Below are 18,943 nucleotides of genomic sequence, written 5' to 3' on the forward strand. Positions count from 1 at the left end.
ATGAACGACTACGAAATTCGAGACTTAACCGGGTCTTCTCAAAAGTCAAATAACCAGAAGATATCCAACAATTCTGGTGAAAGTGCTCATTTTAATGGAACTTCAGAAAACGTTAAAACTGAATCAGATGACGATTCGACGTGTTCTTCTTCATTAAATAAATTATCAAATCGTCACTCAGAACCAATGAACCACTTGAGTGTAGGCGGTTTTGTGGCAAAAGATTTACTTTCCTCTCTGACTATTCCCTTGCCGCAAACAGTTATTCGCACCTGTCAAAGCATTGATATTGATACTCCTGATCGATCGAGAAATGACAAAACTCTGACTTCTTTCTTCTATTCATCCTGTAAAAATCTTCTCCTTACTACTATAATTCCTGATCCACTGGACCTTGTGGCTGCGGCGGTCGGTCAATCGACCGCCCAAGCACTTTTAGTTGCACAGGTAATGCTTACTTTTGAAATTCCAATCAATTATATCCCTTTTCCGTTTTACGTGCTCTCTTTCTTCGTTTCTCTTTATTTTTCTTCGCCACTTGAACATGTGTACAATCTTAGAGGCTTCATCTTCTCCAAAAGACATGATAACCTCTTGTTGCACACTGTTTGGCTATCGATTTTTTAGGCTGGTGATATTCATAACTATAACTGAATGAAAAATATTTTTCTAGTTAAATTTTAAGCCTATAAAAAGGCTTTCTCAATTTTTGATATACTTAGGTTCTGAGAAGGGATAAGTTAAGTTGAAATAGCTGAACAATGCTTTCTGAGTAAAGTCTTATTTTTTTAAACTCCTACCATAATATCTAAAAAATGAAAAAAAAATGTGTTCCTAAAATGGTTCAAGTTAATTTTCTCTTTATTATAATTAACTTTCACTAAAAATAAATCATAGTTTTTCAAATCTAGAACGATAAACTTTGTATGTACGTAAATTTTTGTATTTTTAGGAACTTTCACAAGTATCTCTAATTTTAATAACTAATACAAATTAAGAATATGTCTTTGATATAATTAATTTTTACTGTTCAACTAACACTGTTTTGTCCTTGTCTCATTTTCGATCAGATATTTCAGATCGGTTGGATGGTTTGTGTATGTTGTCGTTGTTGTCTATGTAAATGTATAGCAAATGGACGAGGGGTTCGTGGACAAAAGAAACAAATCCAAGAACCCACAATTGCTGATGATGATGGACGTGATTTGCCATACGAAGTACCAGGTTCCATTCATATACCAAAACCTGTGTACAATAAAAAGCTATCCAAATCACGATCATCATCTGTCCCACATGTATCTGTGCCGTCACTTGTCTCGTCTAGCGCTGATTACAAGCGATTATCAATGTGGGAAACATCGTTGAATGTTGAAAGTGATGTCGAACCGTTGCACACGCCGCCACTCGTTGTGGGACGGAAACTTGACTATATCGACAAAGAAGGCAATAATCCAAGTTGTTGTAGAGAAAGAGGAACGCGCAAACCTGGCTTCAGACCGCTGAGAGGATCGGGATCACCGCCACCACCGTGAGTATTTTAAACAATTCCTTTATGAGCTAGATTGTAGAAATCTATCAAAGTTCGAGATATATATTTCAAAATTTGGAAAAATAAAGAAATTATAGTTGAAACTCTTTTTCGTTTAATAGACTAGCTTATTGATAGTTAATAATTTTAGTGACCCATCAACTTCGACGAAAGTCGCTGTTACCTCAGCATCAGAAGTCAAGAAGATCAAAGATCACAAGAAGCAGTTAAAAAAGGAGAAAGAGAAAAAGAAGAAGATGGATAAAAAGCAATCATCGAGTGGAGGAGGATTCTTCACACGATGGTTCGGAGGTTCGGGCAGTAATAACAGTCAACAGAATCTCGCAGAAGATGTGATCGATGCGCGAAGCGAACGAAAAACCGCGAAACAACGCGAACAGGAGTTATTGCAACGATCTGAAAGAAGATCCGGGGTACGGTTTATTTAATTTATTACTTATGCACTTTAAATTATAAATTGTGAAAAATCAGCAATTGCCTTTCTTTTTTGAAAAAAGCAGGGTGTTTTTAAAACGTTCAAAAATGTTTTATAATTTTCAAAAGCTGACAATATTTTTTTTTCTAACTGATTGTGAGCACTGAAAATATAACCATTAAGATTTTGAACGTTTCAGGGAAGAACACACTCCCATGAGGAGTATCGTCGTCATCAACAACCAAGCTTAATGGTAAATACGAATTTTGATGAGGACGACTATGCAACGATTGATCGAGTTCGCAGATCCAATAATCGAGAAAGTGAGTTTTTTCATCTGAAATTTTATTTCCAATCCATTAAACTACAGTGTCAATGCCAGCCTCTCCAAGAAATGTACACTTTGTGGATGAAACATCAGGACCATTAAGCCGTACAATGAACGAATCTGCATTTGGAGATCGCGCTCATTTACAGTATCGACCACGTGCACAAAAAGGAGCCGCGGGTCCCACCACTCGTGGAGCTCCAACTTCATCTGTTAATCAATTGGACGAAGCCACACTGGATTTACTCCGTCTGTCCACGGAGCCAAGTCCTGTGCCAAGTAGAAGAGCGTTACCAAAATCAGCGTCTTTGAGCTCAGTTCAGCAAAAACAACCAATTAAAACAGCTGATGGAGGTCAATTGAAGATTGGAAGTGTGTATACGTGGGATCAGAATAGTGTAGATACGACCACTGATGATGAGCGTGCAAAAGATTTCCTAAGGGGCGACAGATCAAGTCGGCTCTCTCCACAATCTGAAAGAAAAAATGAGAGACGTAAGTTTTTTTGAAAGCTAATCATAAACAGCCAAGTTATTTAAAATACTGAAAAATATATGAATTAAAATTCTCATTTAAACACTTTTGAATTTTTAACGGTTGTTTCTATGCTGATCCAATTATTAAATTTTGAAAATTGCAGAAATTCAAATTCGACAACAAAGTAGTGGACCTACAAACCGTCGTGAAACAGAAATTGAGTACGAAGAAAAACGACAAGGACCTCCAGTTGTAAGTTGAATATTAAAATTATCTTTATTCGTATTTACTTTGTAGGTTCGTACGACGGTCGAAGGAAAGCTTAAAATGGAAAAAATCGTCGGAGCCGACTTGATTACTGTAGATAGTTGCATTTCAAGTGCATGGACAGTACGAGATACTGTCACAAATTATAAGGTAAGATTGATGAGGCAATTATAAATATTTTAAAACTGATTTTAGATCAAATCCACAATAGGAAAAAAGAGTTTGATCCTGGAAGAAATTAAAGACGGCCAATCAAAATACAAGGTATTTATTAAATATATAATAGAAAAATTACAAAAATTCTATTATTAGATAACTCTTATCGAAAATGGAGAAACAAAAATGGAACGAGAAGCTAGTTTGGATGTTCCTGATTTTGTTGTAAGTTGACAGTATTCGTGTCAAAAAAATCCTATTTTAATTTTAGAACAAGAAAGATTACCTTGCTGAAGTGAGCAAAAAGCTGCTTAGCGATTTGCGTGAAGATTCTGAATCAGTATCGGCTCTTACACACATTGAAGTTGAAATTGTTGAAGATGTTACAAATATTCTGAAAACCTACGTAATCGGAGAACGTGCTGATGATGTTCTAGCCGAGGAGCAATTGAGACTTCATTACGAACAAACTGCTGACAAGACACCTTCACCAATTCCTCTTGAAAAAGTTGAGAAGATTTATGTGGATGAACTGCAAAAAGACAAGATCGAACTTGAGGATCCAGAGAAAGCAGATATTCATTTGATTAAGGATGGACGTCACTTTGAAGGTGAAGGTGCTTTGAAGAGAATTAGAAGATTTGAAACTGAAGAAAGTATTGAAAAGCCTACAGTAATCCGAATGGAACCAAGATGTGCACATGCATTTGCTGATTGTGATGTTGCAAAGAAGGATGATACATCTAACTATACAGTTAAGATTGCTGTTCCACTAGTCCACACTATCACATTCTTGTTGAAAAAATCAAAGATGATGAGACAACAAAAAGCTGCTGGTTATGAAATGGAACAAGAAGGACAGAGATTTGAAGATGAGACTACGTTGAGAAGAATCAAGAGATACGAGACTGAAGAGGAAGAGGAGAAACAGCATGTAGCTGTTATCCAACACGTAGAAGAAGTCAAAGTTGCAACAATGAAAACTCAACGAGAAGTTGAAGCAGAAGGTGGACAATACGAAATGTCACAAGAAGGTATTCATCTTCGTGGTGAGACTACTTTCAAAAAACGTGGAAAACATCTTGATTCTGAGTCATCTGAAGAAAGATTCATGGAACGAGAAGCAGAAGGAGGACAGTATGCAATGCAAATGGAAGGAGAAAGACTGCTTGGAGAGAAGAAGTTTAGAAGTAAGGGACGTCATTATGAATCTGAATCTGAAGAATCAATGGCTTCATGGAATGGTGGATCACCAACATTGGTTGATTTAGTCAAGAAAGAGTCTTCTTCGATCTTTGAAGCCACGTTTGAAACTGCTAATAACCATTCTCCAATTGTAGCTGAGGTTAGAAGACCAAAGTTGAAGAAAGAAAACACTACAATTGGATGTACTATTTCAAATCAGAAAGCAACTTCAGCAAACGCAGAATTGACAACTAAACATGTCAACACTGAAAAGGGATCTGGAAAGTTCCGTGAACTTGGAGAAGAACAAGCAATGATGCTTTGTGGATTTGAAAATCAAAAGAGTTCCAAAGAAGAAGTCACCGGATCTCGTCAACAAAAGAACGAAATCAAAGTTGCATTTGCTGCGGGATCAGCTGAAACTGAAAATACCACAATCTCGACTACAATCTTCCATGATGCTGACTCATTTGCTGTTGAAGGATCTTCAAAATCTGCCAACTCAACTGCCACTTACGGACGATTCAAAGAAATGTCAGAAGAGAATGCTTCAAACATGGTTTATCTTCAGAAGAGTGAAAGTTCAAGCTCTAATTTGAGTGGAGCAGAAACTAAGATGAAGGTGAGTTATACAGTCATACAGTCATAGTCATATGTATATGTATAGTCTATATTATAGTATATAGTATAGTATATGTATAGTCATATGTAGTTATACAGTCATAAACAAAAAGTTGAGAATTTTCAGCATATACAACGCCAATCATCTGAAGCTCGTTTCTCCGAATTCAAACAAGTAGCCGAAAGCTGTGCAGTCATGATCAAAAATACTGGAGTTGAACGTGGATCGACATCTTCAACTGTCGCAGAAGCGGCAACTGGTTAGTTTATTTGGTTATCTCCTGGCCTTAGAAGCTCCCCTGAGATTTCCCCGCACATGATTGTTTTGCGTGATTTTGATATCCCCCACATATCCAATGTTTATGCACACTTTCCACCCTTAAAAGCACAAAAAAGCACACACACCAACCACCATCATCTCCATGCACCGAGCACGCGCAAGCTCACTAAGAACACACCATGACCAAATTTTAGATACGTAAAATCGTTCGTAACTTCTCGTAAAGGCGTCGCGCGACCAGACATTGCCGCACAGTACTGTAAGTTAGAAGCGTTCCCTTGCAATCGCGCATAACAAAATCCCCACAACTTATTGTTGTCTCAAGATCTTCGAATTCGTCGCAAGGATGCTAAAGGCGAGATCATCGTGTTCGTGCTCTTCAAGAGAGTATTTGGCAACTACGTTCACGCCTCCATGCGACTTGCTTCATCTGGTAGTGGGCTCCTTCGGGAGAACCGGTCAGAACTACGGGAGATGCGTTCCGAAGAGAAGAGAAGCAACAGTATGCATCATGAAGAATCTCACTATGCTCATAGTTCATATGAGCATACAAGTGAGCATTATTCACAATCATCGTTCTATCATCAAGGTAAGTCGACTCTCTTAGTGTCTCCCGCTCGTTGCATCCGCTTGTCCGTGTCGGCTATTTCCTAAAAACTGTGAGAATATTTTGGAGCCGTGAGTGATTAAAAGAGAGATACAGTGACTGTGAGAAACTTGAACTCCCCAAAATGACATGGCACCAGGTACCCAGAATTTCGGAATTTCTTACAGAGTCCAGTAGCAGCGTCAGATCCAGTTCGATATACATTGAGCTGGGTGACGATATGGAGATAATTTGTGAACATAATACTAAACAAGCCATTTTAGTCTACTAAGTATCCAATGTCCACAGTACTGTTCTCTGATTTTTTCTATGTTCAAATCCAGTAGTGAATGAGTAGAGAGGGGCTCACATTGTCAAAGTTGTTTCTAAAAATTAAAAATCATAATTTTTGTCTCTGTAAGTCCCAAACAATTCTAACGTTTACTCTAACTTTCGTGCCTGGTTGCCTTTCTTAGTTTTAGTCATACTAGTGCGTGAGGAATGGATAGGTTTTGTCTAAAATAGACTAAAAAAAGTTTTTTTTGCTTCTTACCACAATCTTTATTCACAATTTTTGAGTTTCTTTCTGAAAGAATTTTTGAATGTTTAAATAAATGGTGGCTATTAGCCAGTGAATAAAGTCGACCTACATTCCAGAGAGTGATGAGCACGGCTTAGAGCCGGACCAGCAGGTTTCTAAGCAGTTGAGCAGTATCGAAAGACAGCTTTTGAAACTAGATGAAGTCGTTATCGGAAATGAATGTACCGATGTCGTCGAGGTGAAAGTGACCATTAAGAAAAGGGAACAAAATGCCAATCAATTGATTGTTGTACTTGAGGAGTTATTGGAAACTGCAATTTGTGGAGGAATACGAGAAATTAAGAGATCTATCGTAGATACTTCACTTGAAAGTCGAGTGAGAAAACTTGAACAAAGTTCGTTATATTCTATCATTAAAAAATCATCATCAAAAGAATCAGTTGTTCATTGTGGTAAACCACCACTCGAAAGACAAGCAAGTCTTGAAGGAAGATTCCGAATGGAAGAAAGTTGGTCAGCAGTTGAATGTAAACGACGTTCATCTTCCATTGATCGTGCATCTCTGAAACTTAGAGCTTCACAAGAAGAAGTTTGTACTGGATTCTGGAACACTTCGAAGGGAGAAAGCACACGAAGAACAATTCTGCAAAAGACAAAAAGTGTCGAGAGTATGTGTTTGAAAACAAAGTCAGCTTCTTCAACATCTATTGACATGTTTTCTGATTGTCAACGAGCTACAGTAAGCCAAACAATATCAACCGAAATTGCTTCTCATAGAAGAGAAATTGTTGCAGCTGCTTTCGGAATTTCAACACAGTCCCTAGAACGTCTTCTGAAATTTGTGGAAATTATAGATTGGGAGAATATTACTATGAATGTCTCCCAAAAAGAACAATTGTCAGCTAACTTGCAAGCTCTAACCAGTGCTCCAGTAAACTTAGACATTCCGAGTGATTTGGGAAGAATTGTTGCTCCAGCAGAACAAGACGCCTACTCTGACCTAATAATGAGAGAACGTGCAGAGTCTAGAGTATTCGCTCAGTTGAGAGCATCTGCAGATGAAATTACCATTCGTGAGGTGGCATTGGGATCGATGAGTCAGTTAGAGCAGGCTGCATTTATGAGTCTTCTTATTACAAGTGTCTCCAGATGTGATTTGAGAACAATTGCACCGAGTAATATTATTGCAAACACCGAAATTTTCTATGATGTTGCTGAGGAGAAAATGAGTGTTAGTGGAGTTATGAAACGAGAATCAAGAAAAGAACATAGCTCAAAGAAGTTCACATCTTCAAGAGAAGAAATTATTCAAGGATTCTGGAAGGGAGAAAGAGATGAAGAACGAGTTGTGAAAACATTGAAAGATAGAATGGTAAGCTTCAAGCATTCTCTTAGTGTTGAAGCTGCTTCCTCTACATCGGAAAATGTTTCACTGGGAATGAGAAAGGCCGATCAAAAATCAGAATTTACGATTTCTCAAAAACTTTCTCCAAAAGAAATTGTTTCTGAAGCTTATGGAGTATCTGAAAGCAAATTGGATCAATTCTTTCAAGTTATGGAGAAAATGGATTGGAGTAACATCGAACTTGGTGAAAAAGAACACACGGCCCTTTCAGCCAATATTAGAACACTGGCGCCTGAACAGAAAGTTTGTGATGGAATTCTTGGAAAGCTCAAAGCTCCGAAACAACAGGATGAGTCAGTTGGAACACAAATACAGGAAATTAGAAGAGCAACAGCTGTTATGTCAGTTCGAGCATCACTTCTGTTGACTATTTCCAGTAATTCCAATTTTTCCAAAAATATTTCAGACTCTGAAAAAGCAGTGTTCTCTAATCTTATCAGTGTGATTACTTCTCACAATTTGTCAACTATTGGAACATCATCTGAAACTACAACAGCTTCTATCAGCTACCAAGATATTCCTGAAATGCTTGCAGCTTCCAAACTTTGGATTTCAAGAAATTCTGAGAAATTGAAAAAAGAAATTCGCGAACCCGTCATTCAAACAGTTGAATCGTTCTGGAATACAACTAATGATCAAGAAAAGGTCGCTGTATTATTGAACGAAAAGATTGATTCGATTTACAGTTCTCTCAATACATTAGCTGCAAGCATGGAAAATGAAATAATTTCTCAAGAATTAGTTAGACACACTGAAAATGCTGGAAAGGTTAACATTAAGCCGATCAGTCCAAGAGAACTTGTATCTTCTTCATTTAAAATTACAAGCAGCGATCTTCAACAATTTTTCAATGTATTGGAGAAAATGGATTGGAGTCAAATCAGTTTACCTGCTCAAGAGCATGCAATTATTTCAAAGAATGTCAGAAGCCTTGCTCCGTCGGCATCTGAGTTATCCAACATTTTAGGAAAACTCAGAGCTCCTGAAATGCAAGAAGAGACAACAGACTTAAAGATTCGTCAAGCTCAGCAAGCACGTGTAGTTCTAAATGTAAGTGAGAGTATGAGTAATACAATCAGCTCTTCTGAAACTTTTTCAAGAATTCCTGAAAACAAAAAAGCTACGCTTACCAATCTTGTGGGAATCATCACAACTCAAGATTTGAGCACACTTGGAGCTTCATCTGAAAATCAAACGATTGAAATGGACTACACCGAGGCAAAAGAAGAATTGGAAGCTAGCAAGAAACTAGTAGACAAAAATCTATCTGTATTGAAAACAGAAATTCGTGAAAGCGGAGATGAAGTTGTGCAAGGATTCTGGAATACAGCTTCAGATAAAGAAAAAGTTGGAGCAATCATTTGTGAGAAGCTCAAGAGCATTCATCACACTCTTCATACCCATGCGATCAGAACTGTAACTGAAAGCCTCAGCACAGATATTCAAAAAGAACAACAAAAACTGTCTACACATCACTTTGTAAAATTATCGACAAGAGACGTTGTTCAGGCAGCATTCCGTATTTCCTCCGAATCGGTAGATCATCTTCTGACATTGGTTGAAAAAATGGATTGGAGTAAAATTGATCTTGTCGAACCAGTTTATTCAAATATTTCATCAAATGTACAAGCACTTGCAACATCTTCGTCACAATCATCAGGAATTCTTGGCAAGCTGTTACCTCCAGCACCGGAAGAAGAAACTACTTCCAAAGAAATACGCGAAATTAACACGGCTAAATGCATTCTGAATGTTATTTCATCTTTAAACTCTACAATCACATCAGATGCCTCATTGGATATGATTTCAGAAAGTGAACAAGCCATTTTCTCCAATATCATCGGAGTGATGGCATCAAATAATCTCACAACATCTTCTCAGTCAACAAGTTCATCTTTCGGATTTAATAATGTTTTTGAACTATCTGAAGCCAGGCGTGTTCTACAGGAATCTAACAAGCAGAATCTGATCCAAAAAGTTCGAGAATCTTCAGAAGAACTCATTCATGGAATTTGGAGTACTGCTTCTGAAACGGAAAAAGTGGCTATTGTTGTCAAAGAGAAACTGGAAACAGTTCACCAAGCAATGAAAACATTAGCAATTCAAATGGCTACACAATCAGTTAACTCGGAATTAATTGGATCTGAGGGAAATCTTGCATCTATCAAAAGTATTACTCTGCCAACTCGGGAAGTCATAAGTGCCGCATTTGGTATTTCCAATGAAGTTATTCAAAAAATGTTGGAAGTTCTTACGAAAGGGGAGTGGAGCACAATTTCTCTTCCACAAAGTGAGTATGAATCAATTTCCCAAAATGTTCGTGCACTCGCTGAGCCATCTTTTAACTGTGACAGTATTTTGGGTAAGATCAATGCGCCAGGACCACAAACAGAAACAACCAGTCATGAATTAATCGAAAAAAATACAGCAGCAGCTGTTGCTAATGTGAAAGCTGCTGTGGAATCAGTCATCTCGAAGGAGTCATCATTGGCAAAACTACCAGCCGACGAAAAAGCAATTATTACAAACTTGGCCGGATTGGTTCTTTCTAAAGATGTCTCTTCATTGTGTACCAGTTCAGAAACATTTGGATTTGATCAGAGAATATTCCGCAATCAAAATGCCAATATTTCTCTGGGAGCTGTGAGATCGGAAACACTCTTGCAAAGACTACGAGAACCAATAGAAAACCAGGTACAAGGATTCTGGAGTACAGCTTCAAATCAAGAAAAGGCTTCATTTATTGCAAAGCAGAAACTGGATACCATGTATGACACAATGAAAGTGATCGCGATCCAAATGATTTCTCAAACAATAGATGGAGACTTCTCAAGTGCCAGTATTAGTTCCGAGACTTTCAAAAATATTGATAAAGCTGCAAGAGAAGTGGTTGCTGCTGAATTTGGAATTGCAAATGAAAGTGTTCAAAAGGCATTGGAAGTTTTGAACAAAGTTGAATGGAGTGACATCTCTCTACCAGAAAAACTGCATCAGAATATTTCAAGTAATGTGAGAGTTCTTGCGGACTCGTCATATAACTGTGACAGTATTATTGGAAAACTGAATGCACCTGAGCCCCAGTCTGCTTATGTAGATCAACAGATTTCGGAACACCAGACGTTGGAAGTTATTGCTAATATCAAATCAGCTGTGTCGTCTGTCATATCAAATGATTCAGTTTTGTCAAAACGATCAGAAGATGAGAAAGCCGTGATCTCAAACATTGCCAATTTGATTATCTCATGTGATTTGGCATCAATGAGCAGTACATCCAATTCATTTGAGTTTCAACGAGATATTCTTGAACCTCAAAATGCTAATGTTCTACTTGGAACTCCAGCGTCCCAGGTATTTACCAGAAACCTTCAAGAGCCTATTCAATCAGAAGTTCAAGGTTTTTGGAGTACCAACTCCTCACAGGAAAAGGCTTCGCTTGTTATTAGGCAAAAATTGAATGTTAAATATGATGCAATGAAAATGATGGCAACCGAAATAGCTTATCAATCATTAAATTCAAATATTACATCAGAAGAAACCAACTTGGAGTCCCAGAAAAGTTTCGATAAATCAATCAGAGAATCAATTATGGCATCATTTGGAGTCTCTAGTGAACATGTTCAGAAAACATTAGAGATTCTCTCCAAATCTGAATTGAGCACAATTGTTTTACCGGCTGTTGAATATGAAGCGACAGTACAAAATATCAAAGCGCTTTCGGAACCAAACTTCAACTGTGAAAGTATCCTAGGAAAACTTAATGCACCAGATCCACAATCAGCAGTAATGGACATAATTATGAACGAACAAAGAAAATTAACAGTTGTCTCCAACATACAGTCAGCCATTGAATCGGTAATTTCGAATGACTCATCTCTTGAAAAACTTACGGAAGTTGATAAATCTGTGATTCTTAAAATATCTGAAATTATCGTTTCTCATGATTTGACTGCACTGAGCAGTAGCTGTTCAGATTTCAATCTGCTTCAAGAATCAAATACTCAAGAAAAAGCAGACATATTCTTAAAAACTCCAAATTCTCAAATGCTCATTGAACGTCTCCGCGAGCCAATCGAAAAGCAAGTACAAGGATTCTGGAGTACTGCAAGCAATTCTGAAAAGCAAGAAATGTTCCTGAAAGAAAAAGTTGAAACAATTCATGCAATGCTTCAAACATTCTCAGCTTCTCTGGTTAGTGAAACAGTTCAAAGAGATTTTATGGCAACTGTACAGAGCCTTGCTGCTCTTCGTTCAATCCAATTGACACCTCGAGAAATTTTATGTGCAGCATTTGGAATATCAAATGAACAAATCGAACAAACATTCCGCGGTCTCGATGAAGTTGACTGGAGTCATATAGATATTCCGTGTGCACTCAGAGATAATTTGTTAGTCAATCTGAGAATTGTAAATGCTGATGCTCCAAATGTGTTTGGAAATTTGATCAGTCGTCCAGATGAAAACCAAGAAACGTCTACGGTTCTTGAAGAAAAAAATCGCATTCAATTCTTACTAAATCTCCAGAGAAGTTTAGATCAAACGGTACAAATGACGTCTTCGCTTACGCGATCAGATGAGAGAATCGAAGTTAAAGTTTCCAATATAATCTCTTTGATTTCTTCCGAAAATCTTGGAGATCTGATATCACAAGCCGTTCAACTTGCTCAACCAAATATGTCTGATGAGACAGAAAAATCATTTGAAATTCCAAGAAACATCCTTCTTAACAGAGTTGTGCCAGAAACATCGGAAGAATCGATTCAATCATTCTGGAAGACATCTCAACTTGCTGAAGAAGCTTCGTCAACTATTTCTGAAAAGCTATCAATGTTGCAATCAGAATTTGTAGTCTCTGCTGCAAAACAAGTTAGTACATCTCTCACATTGGATTACCGGCGAAAGATTTTCAATCAAAATTCGGAAATTATATTCGGTGATCTGACAAGAGATGTCGTCAAGGCGGCTTTCTCAGTATCAGACGAAACATTAAATACATTATTCTCGCAATTGGAGCAATCGGATTGGAGTCAGATCAAGTTATCTTCCAAGCAAAAATCTATATTATCTGCTAACATAAAATCTCTCGCAACATCTAATCTAGACACCCTCATTGGACAACTGATGCCAAGAGAAGCAGATTCGGAGCAGAGTGAAGCTTCATTGTCTGAACGAAGCAGTGTAGAAATGGAGAACACTTTCAAAATTCAACAAATTATTTTTGATACAGTTGTACGAAAGTTTGGATCCGATGAAGAAAGGGCATCAATAATAAATCTCATTGGTCTGCTGACTTCTGTTAATTTGAAGGCAGCTATCCAAGTTGCTTCTTTTGAAAGACTACCTGATTCACTCGATTCTACAGCTTCAATCACTCCAGTCTTCAAGATTCAAGAACATGTCCGTCAGCCGACTGAACAGGTTGTTCAAGGATTCTGGTCAAAGGAAAGACATCCAAATGAAACCGTGGAAGTTGTGAATAGAAAAATTGAGGTGCTGAAGAGTATTTTGAATTGTTATGCTGTTGCTGAATGCCATAAGAGTTTGGAGAGAAGCCTGGAGAAGCCTTCTCAGCAAGATGAAACTTGTGCGACCCGAGGAGTTACAGAAGTTGTTCAGAATGCGTTTGCTGTAACGGAACAATCGTATTCCAAGATTCTGAAGGTTTTAGGATCAATGCAAAACTTTGAAATACCAGAAGCAGTAAAAGAAACCATTTCAAAAAATTTGAAAATTCTGAATTTGCCACCAGTCGACACATTATTGGTATCAAAATATAAAGAATCACATGTCAGCAAGACAGTCGAAGAACAAGAATTGGTTCAGTTCATGTTTAATTTCAAATCGGCACTCAATTCTGAAATTGAAATGTCACAAAATGTTTCAAAATGCATTGAAGAGGAAACAGTCGTTCTTCCCAACCTTGTAGCTATTTTAGCTTCTGCGAATCTTGCTACAATTGTTCCTACTGAGAGCAGACAACTTTCCGATTCAGAAAATATTCTCAATTTCTCGATACAACACGAAGAATCCGAGCGATCAGCTGCCACAGTCCGTGATGAAATAAACATTCTAAGGCATTATCTGCAAACATTTGCCATTCAAAAGGCATCTTCAGAAGTGAGCAGAGTAATAGAAATCATTAAAACTTCTCAAAGTTTCCATTTGGTTCACACGACAATGCTTGAAGAAATTAAGACTATTCAACTTCGGATGGAAGTTCTCAAGAGAGTTTCAATGAATCAGTCAACTGCTGAAGAATTACTTCAAGAGGCGTTCCAAAATAGTGAACAACAAATGGAAACATTCCAAAGAATTGTGCAAAATGTTCATTGGGAAGAAACAAAGCTTACAGAGGAAATCATCAGAAATTTGAGAATTAATATGACTGCGATTCCAAGATTCGAAAGCACAGTAGGAAGCTTGAAGGCTCCCGATGATCAACACGAGTCTGCAGATTCATACATTTCATCAACAAGACGAGCAGAAGCTGTTATAAATTTGATGGCAGCAGCTGATAACGCTATTTCAACATCATCCACCTTATCAATGATGGAATCGGATGAACGTCTTCTTCATAAAACTATTCTGAAAACGATGGCTGTTTGTAATCTGACAACTCCTGCTTCAAGATCTGAAACAGAAACAATGACTCAAGGATTCTATCAGAAAGTGGAGCAGTGTCAAACAGAACAAGAATTAGCTGAACGACCTAAAATAAATTGTGAAATGAAAGTACTTGAAATTTCTGATGACGAAGTTCATGGTATCTGGTCAAGTCGTAAAGAGCAAGAATCATCACAAAAGATTCTTTTGGCAAGTGAACTTGAAAAAGCAACACTTCAAACATTGGCAAGTGGCGATGAAACGAATTCCATTTATACGGAACTTGCATCATTCGGTACCCGAGAAGAAATTGAGAAGTTGGTTTCTATCGAGCTTCGTGATATTGTAGAAAAAAGTTTTGGAGTATCAGAGGAAAGTTTAAACAAACTTCTTAATTTGATTCCAAAAATGGATTGGAGCAGTTTGACGATGCCAATTGTCCAAAAAGAATTGGTTATCAAAAATCTGGCATTGCTTTTACCTGCCGAGGCTCTAATCATGGAATCGGTTGGCACGATTCAGGCACCACCAGAAGAGGAAGCATTCGCAGAGTTGGATTTGAAACAAGCAAGAGAAGCAAAAGTTATGATGGATATTCAGGAATGCGTATTCACAACATGTACAGGATACACTGAAATGAATAAACCAGATGATGCTGAAATTACCACATTCTCTGCTCTTCTTGGTACTCTGTCAATCTGTGATCTCGTGACAATGGCCTCTTCAAATATTCAAGTTGACAGTAAATATGACTACTATAGACGGCCAGCTCCAAAAAATGCAGAGACTACATTCACAGAATCCAATGCAGATGCATTTTCATTGGCTCTTCAAGAAGCTGGTGAGGTTACATCTTCTGGTATTTGGAGTACGGTTTCAAACTCAGATGCTGCAAAAACTACAGTTTCTGACAAGTTGATTTCTATTTCTAAAACCGAAATGTCTATGAAGGCAGTCAGTGAAAACGCTGTAAATCAGGATCACTCTTTGAAGAAAGATTCCATCGAAGCAGTAGAGATGAACATTCCGGATTCGCGAAAAGAAATTCTTCAGAAAAACTATTCAATTGATCGATCAAACTCTACTGTTGAAATGCAAGGAGCAATTGCATCGGAAGACATTGCAATTCAATATTCAGCTCCTCGAGTTGACAATGTTTCTCAAACAATGAGATCACAGAGTCAAAAAGATTTATTATTTGGAGGAAGTTTCGGAGAACTCGAACCACCACTTCCACAAGAAGAAGACGTGGAAACAACTGCTCGTCAGAGCAGAGTGTATAGATCCTCAAGTCAAGTTCGTGCTCCATCAGAAGAATCCATTCAGAAAACTGAAGCGTTGAGAAGATCAGAGTCGTTGGAATCAAATGCTAGAAAAACTTTTGTGGATAGAAGACGAGAAAACGTTTCGCTAAGTCGAAAGGCATCCGTTGAAAGAGAGACAAACATGGAAGCTCGTGTTGCAAAAGCTGATCAATCCATTCCAGTCGAGACTCTTCAAAAATCCAAAAAGCAGGAGTCAATATTTTCTTCAGTTGTTGAATCGAAGGATTTGAATGTATGTGGAAGCTGGACAACAGCTAAACCACCAATTGGTGCAAAGGTTTCCCTTCAAACTAAAAAAGTAGAAAAAGAGGTCACTTCAGCCACGATGACGGTAGCTAGTGCTAGTGTTGAGTGTGAAGTAGGACTAGAGAGTAAGAGAGAGCAAAGTCGTGATGCTACAGGCTCAATGGTTCGTGCAAAGAGTATCGAGGAAGTGGAAAGAGAGTTCGGAGTGGAAGTTACATCAACAGAGAAAACTCTTGAAAAGAGGGATCAGATCGAATCATGGATTAAGAGTATTCCTCAGAGATTGGAAGTTGAAGAAAGTGCAGAATTTGGAAACGATGAAGTAATAATTGGAGGTGTAATGGGAAGTCTGGAAGCTCCACTCGAACAAGAAGAAGAAACAGAGAAATTGTTGACTATGAAGAGAAGTGCCAGTGAAGCTAGAAGCTTGAAAGCTGCTACTAAAGAATCAATTGAAGAGGCAGATGAATTCAGTAAAATTGAAGCTGACCAAGAAATTCTTACAGTTCAAAAAGAACTTGTGAAAGCAACTGGAATTTTAAATGCTGCTGCATCCAGAGAAATCAATGCAAGTTCAAAAATGGAATATTCAAAGGTTCCGTCGGAAGATGTTATTGAATTGAGTTTGACAGAATCACGACGTCAATCAAATTCTGGACAGTTCAAAGAAACAAAAGAAGAAGAGATCGTTGGTCTTTGGAATACTGGAACAAAAGGAGAAAATGCTTCGAAAGTTCTCCCACACAAGCCACCAATTGATACCGCTTCGATGAAGGCAAAAGCTGCAAAACAAAACTCAATTGAGATGACAGGAAGTCTTCAAAAGTCACCGTCAGCTGAAGCAATGGGAATTGTCTCCCAAAAGGTCACGGAAGGTGCAAATAGTAAATTTGGAATTGCTCAGGGAGCTGTCGAAACAACTCTGACGGCTTCTGCTCAATCTGGAGTTACATGTCGTGATATTAGTGTCTCAAATATTGGAGTGGCTTCAGAAACAGTCACACAGTTCTCAAATAAGGAAACTGGAATTGGATTCGGTGCTTCAAATTTGATTGCTCCTCCTCCAGAATCGGCTGAAACGGAATTCACCGGAAAAATATCGAACCTTTCACAGACATCACTTAACAAAATGGCAGCTAGTGATGTGGGAACTACAGTTGAATCAAAAATTCAAGCTCCTGGAGATAACTATGGAGATGTGTCTCTTCTACAAAAAGTTGCATCTTCTGATGCAATTACAAAAGCAATGCAAGCGTCTAGAGATTCAGCCATAAGTGTTGATTTCAGACAAGACCGAGAAACAGTTTCCGCTGAAAAGAGTGACTTAAATTTCAAATCTACAAATTCGGAAACTCAAAAACTTAAACTTTTTGAAAGTAAAGAAGAGGAGAGTGGTATTTTCATCCGGTCTAGTCACGAATATGAAGAAACTCAAAAGACTTTGAGACATCGTAGTGCTTCCCGAGAATCTGCTAGTCGTACTGTAACTGCCCCAACTAACCAGGAAGTTCAGATGAACTTTGACAAAAAAGTTGAAGATTCTGTAGCTGAAGGCTCATTGAGCATAGGAATTGTGAGAGAGTCGTCGCAAAGTGAGGTGATGCAACACGCCGAACGGACAAGCGAACTGACTAAACTTTCAATGAATGAAGAAGTTGCAGGAGTTCGGGCTGTTAGTGAAACAACTAATGAAACATTCAGAGGATATCAACAAGGAGATGTTGAAGTTCAGACTGGAGCTGCTATGGGAAGAATTGAAGCACCAAGGCCACAAAGAGGAGAGGCTGAGATAACTCAGAAATTGAGAAGAACATTGAGTGTCGAAAGAAGTGCTAAGGCTAGTGAAATGGCTGAATCACAGACTGTTACTCAAATCCAAAAAAGAGAAGACTCTTTGGCATCTGAATATTCAGTTCGAGATACTCTTTTATTGAAATCTTCAAGTGTAAGTCATGTTGCAACTGAACAAATGTCCGAACATTTGGTCATGAGAAGCAAGAGTGAGCATCATATCAGTGAGAAGCTTCAAGAACGATTAATTGAGAAAGAATCATTCAGTTCTCAAGAGTTTATTAGTGAGAATCAAGGAGTTCATACTCACTGGGATGTCATTGATAACAATGGTGATGCTCTCATATGCTGGAAGTCTTCTGAAACTGAACAAAAATCATTGGATGCTAAGCAGGTTACTGAAGAATTGGCAGGAACAACTCTTGACTTGTCAGTAAGATTACTTGGTGGAACGGATGAAGAGAAGATCGCAGAGCATGTGATCGTCGGAGCAAGTGAAGTTCTCAATATTTCTGAAACGAGAGCTGATATGGAAATGTCAAGACAAGATGCATTCTCTGATGATGCTACTTATGTTGCCTCAGATATTCTCGAAGAACGAAGTCTTTCAACCGTTCACGAATTTGGAGAATCAGAAGCATCTACAACATTCGGAGTTGGAAAGCTTGTTACGAAAAAGCCAGAAAAAGAAGAAGTTGGCCGAAGTTTCTCTGAAACACGGAAATTGTCTCAGTTCTCTGATATTACTGCCATTTCTGAAACTACTACTGATATGGATAGCGAGATTTTGAGACTTCCAGAATGTGATCAGAGTGTCACTTTAATTTCTCACAAGAATCAACAGAAGGATGTGAAAGATCTCAAAGCGACAGTGGAAAACACTGCTGATCAGGTTACGTTATTGGAGAAAAGAGAAGTTAGAGAACAATCTGCTGATGTTAAGAAGGTGGAGAAAAGAAGCATAGTGGATGGCAAAAGACTTTCAGAGCCAAGAAATGAAAATGCATTGTCTCAATACACTTCAGATATTGTTGATCTTGAGGAAAAAACAGTTGTTCCATTGACCAGGACAGACTCGACAAGTGTGATTCTGAAAGCTTCACAGACAAATCGAACAGATCGAGAAATCAGTATTGATAGAGGAGAAGCAAATAGAATGACATCAAAGAAT

General features: G+C 38.1%; 1 protein-coding gene and 3 non-coding genes across 7 annotated transcripts in view; 3 read left to right on the forward strand and 1 right to left on the reverse strand.

The window, feature by feature from the left end:
- The window catches only part of cpna-2 (Copine family protein 2), a gene marked incomplete at both ends in the record, with an annotated part of 27,829 nt that continues 8,886 nt past the window's right edge, over positions 1-18,943 (forward strand). The window contains 13 exons of one of the 4 annotated variants that reach the window (NM_063224.6): positions 1-447; positions 1,080-1,528; positions 1,680-1,962; positions 2,164-2,287; positions 2,335-2,787; positions 2,933-3,021; positions 3,067-3,186; positions 3,232-3,300; positions 3,349-3,417; positions 3,464-4,999; positions 5,126-5,258; positions 5,604-5,867; positions 6,522-18,718. In NM_063224.6, coding sequence (NP_495625.3) covers positions 1-447; positions 1,080-1,528; positions 1,680-1,962; positions 2,164-2,287; positions 2,335-2,787; positions 2,933-3,021; positions 3,067-3,186; positions 3,232-3,300; positions 3,349-3,417; positions 3,464-4,999; positions 5,126-5,258; positions 5,604-5,867; positions 6,522-18,718 — 16,233 coding nt within the window. The other 3 variants (NM_001026713.4, NM_063222.4, NM_001047258.3) reach the window with 3 other exon arrangements.
- B0495.19 lies at positions 349-494 on the reverse strand. The gene has a single exon (NR_131418.1). It is a non-coding gene; the product is annotated as an Unclassified non-coding RNA B0495.19 (non-coding RNA).
- Positions 534-641, forward strand: B0495.16. The gene has a single exon (NR_131419.1). It is a non-coding gene; the product is annotated as an Unclassified non-coding RNA B0495.16 (non-coding RNA).
- Positions 685-799, forward strand: B0495.17. The gene has a single exon (NR_131420.1). It is a non-coding gene; the product is annotated as an Unclassified non-coding RNA B0495.17 (non-coding RNA).

This window comes from Caenorhabditis elegans, chromosome II, assembly GCF_000002985.6.
Source record: "Caenorhabditis elegans chromosome II".
Lineage (NCBI taxonomy): Eukaryota > Metazoa > Nematoda > Chromadorea > Rhabditida > Rhabditidae > Caenorhabditis > Caenorhabditis elegans.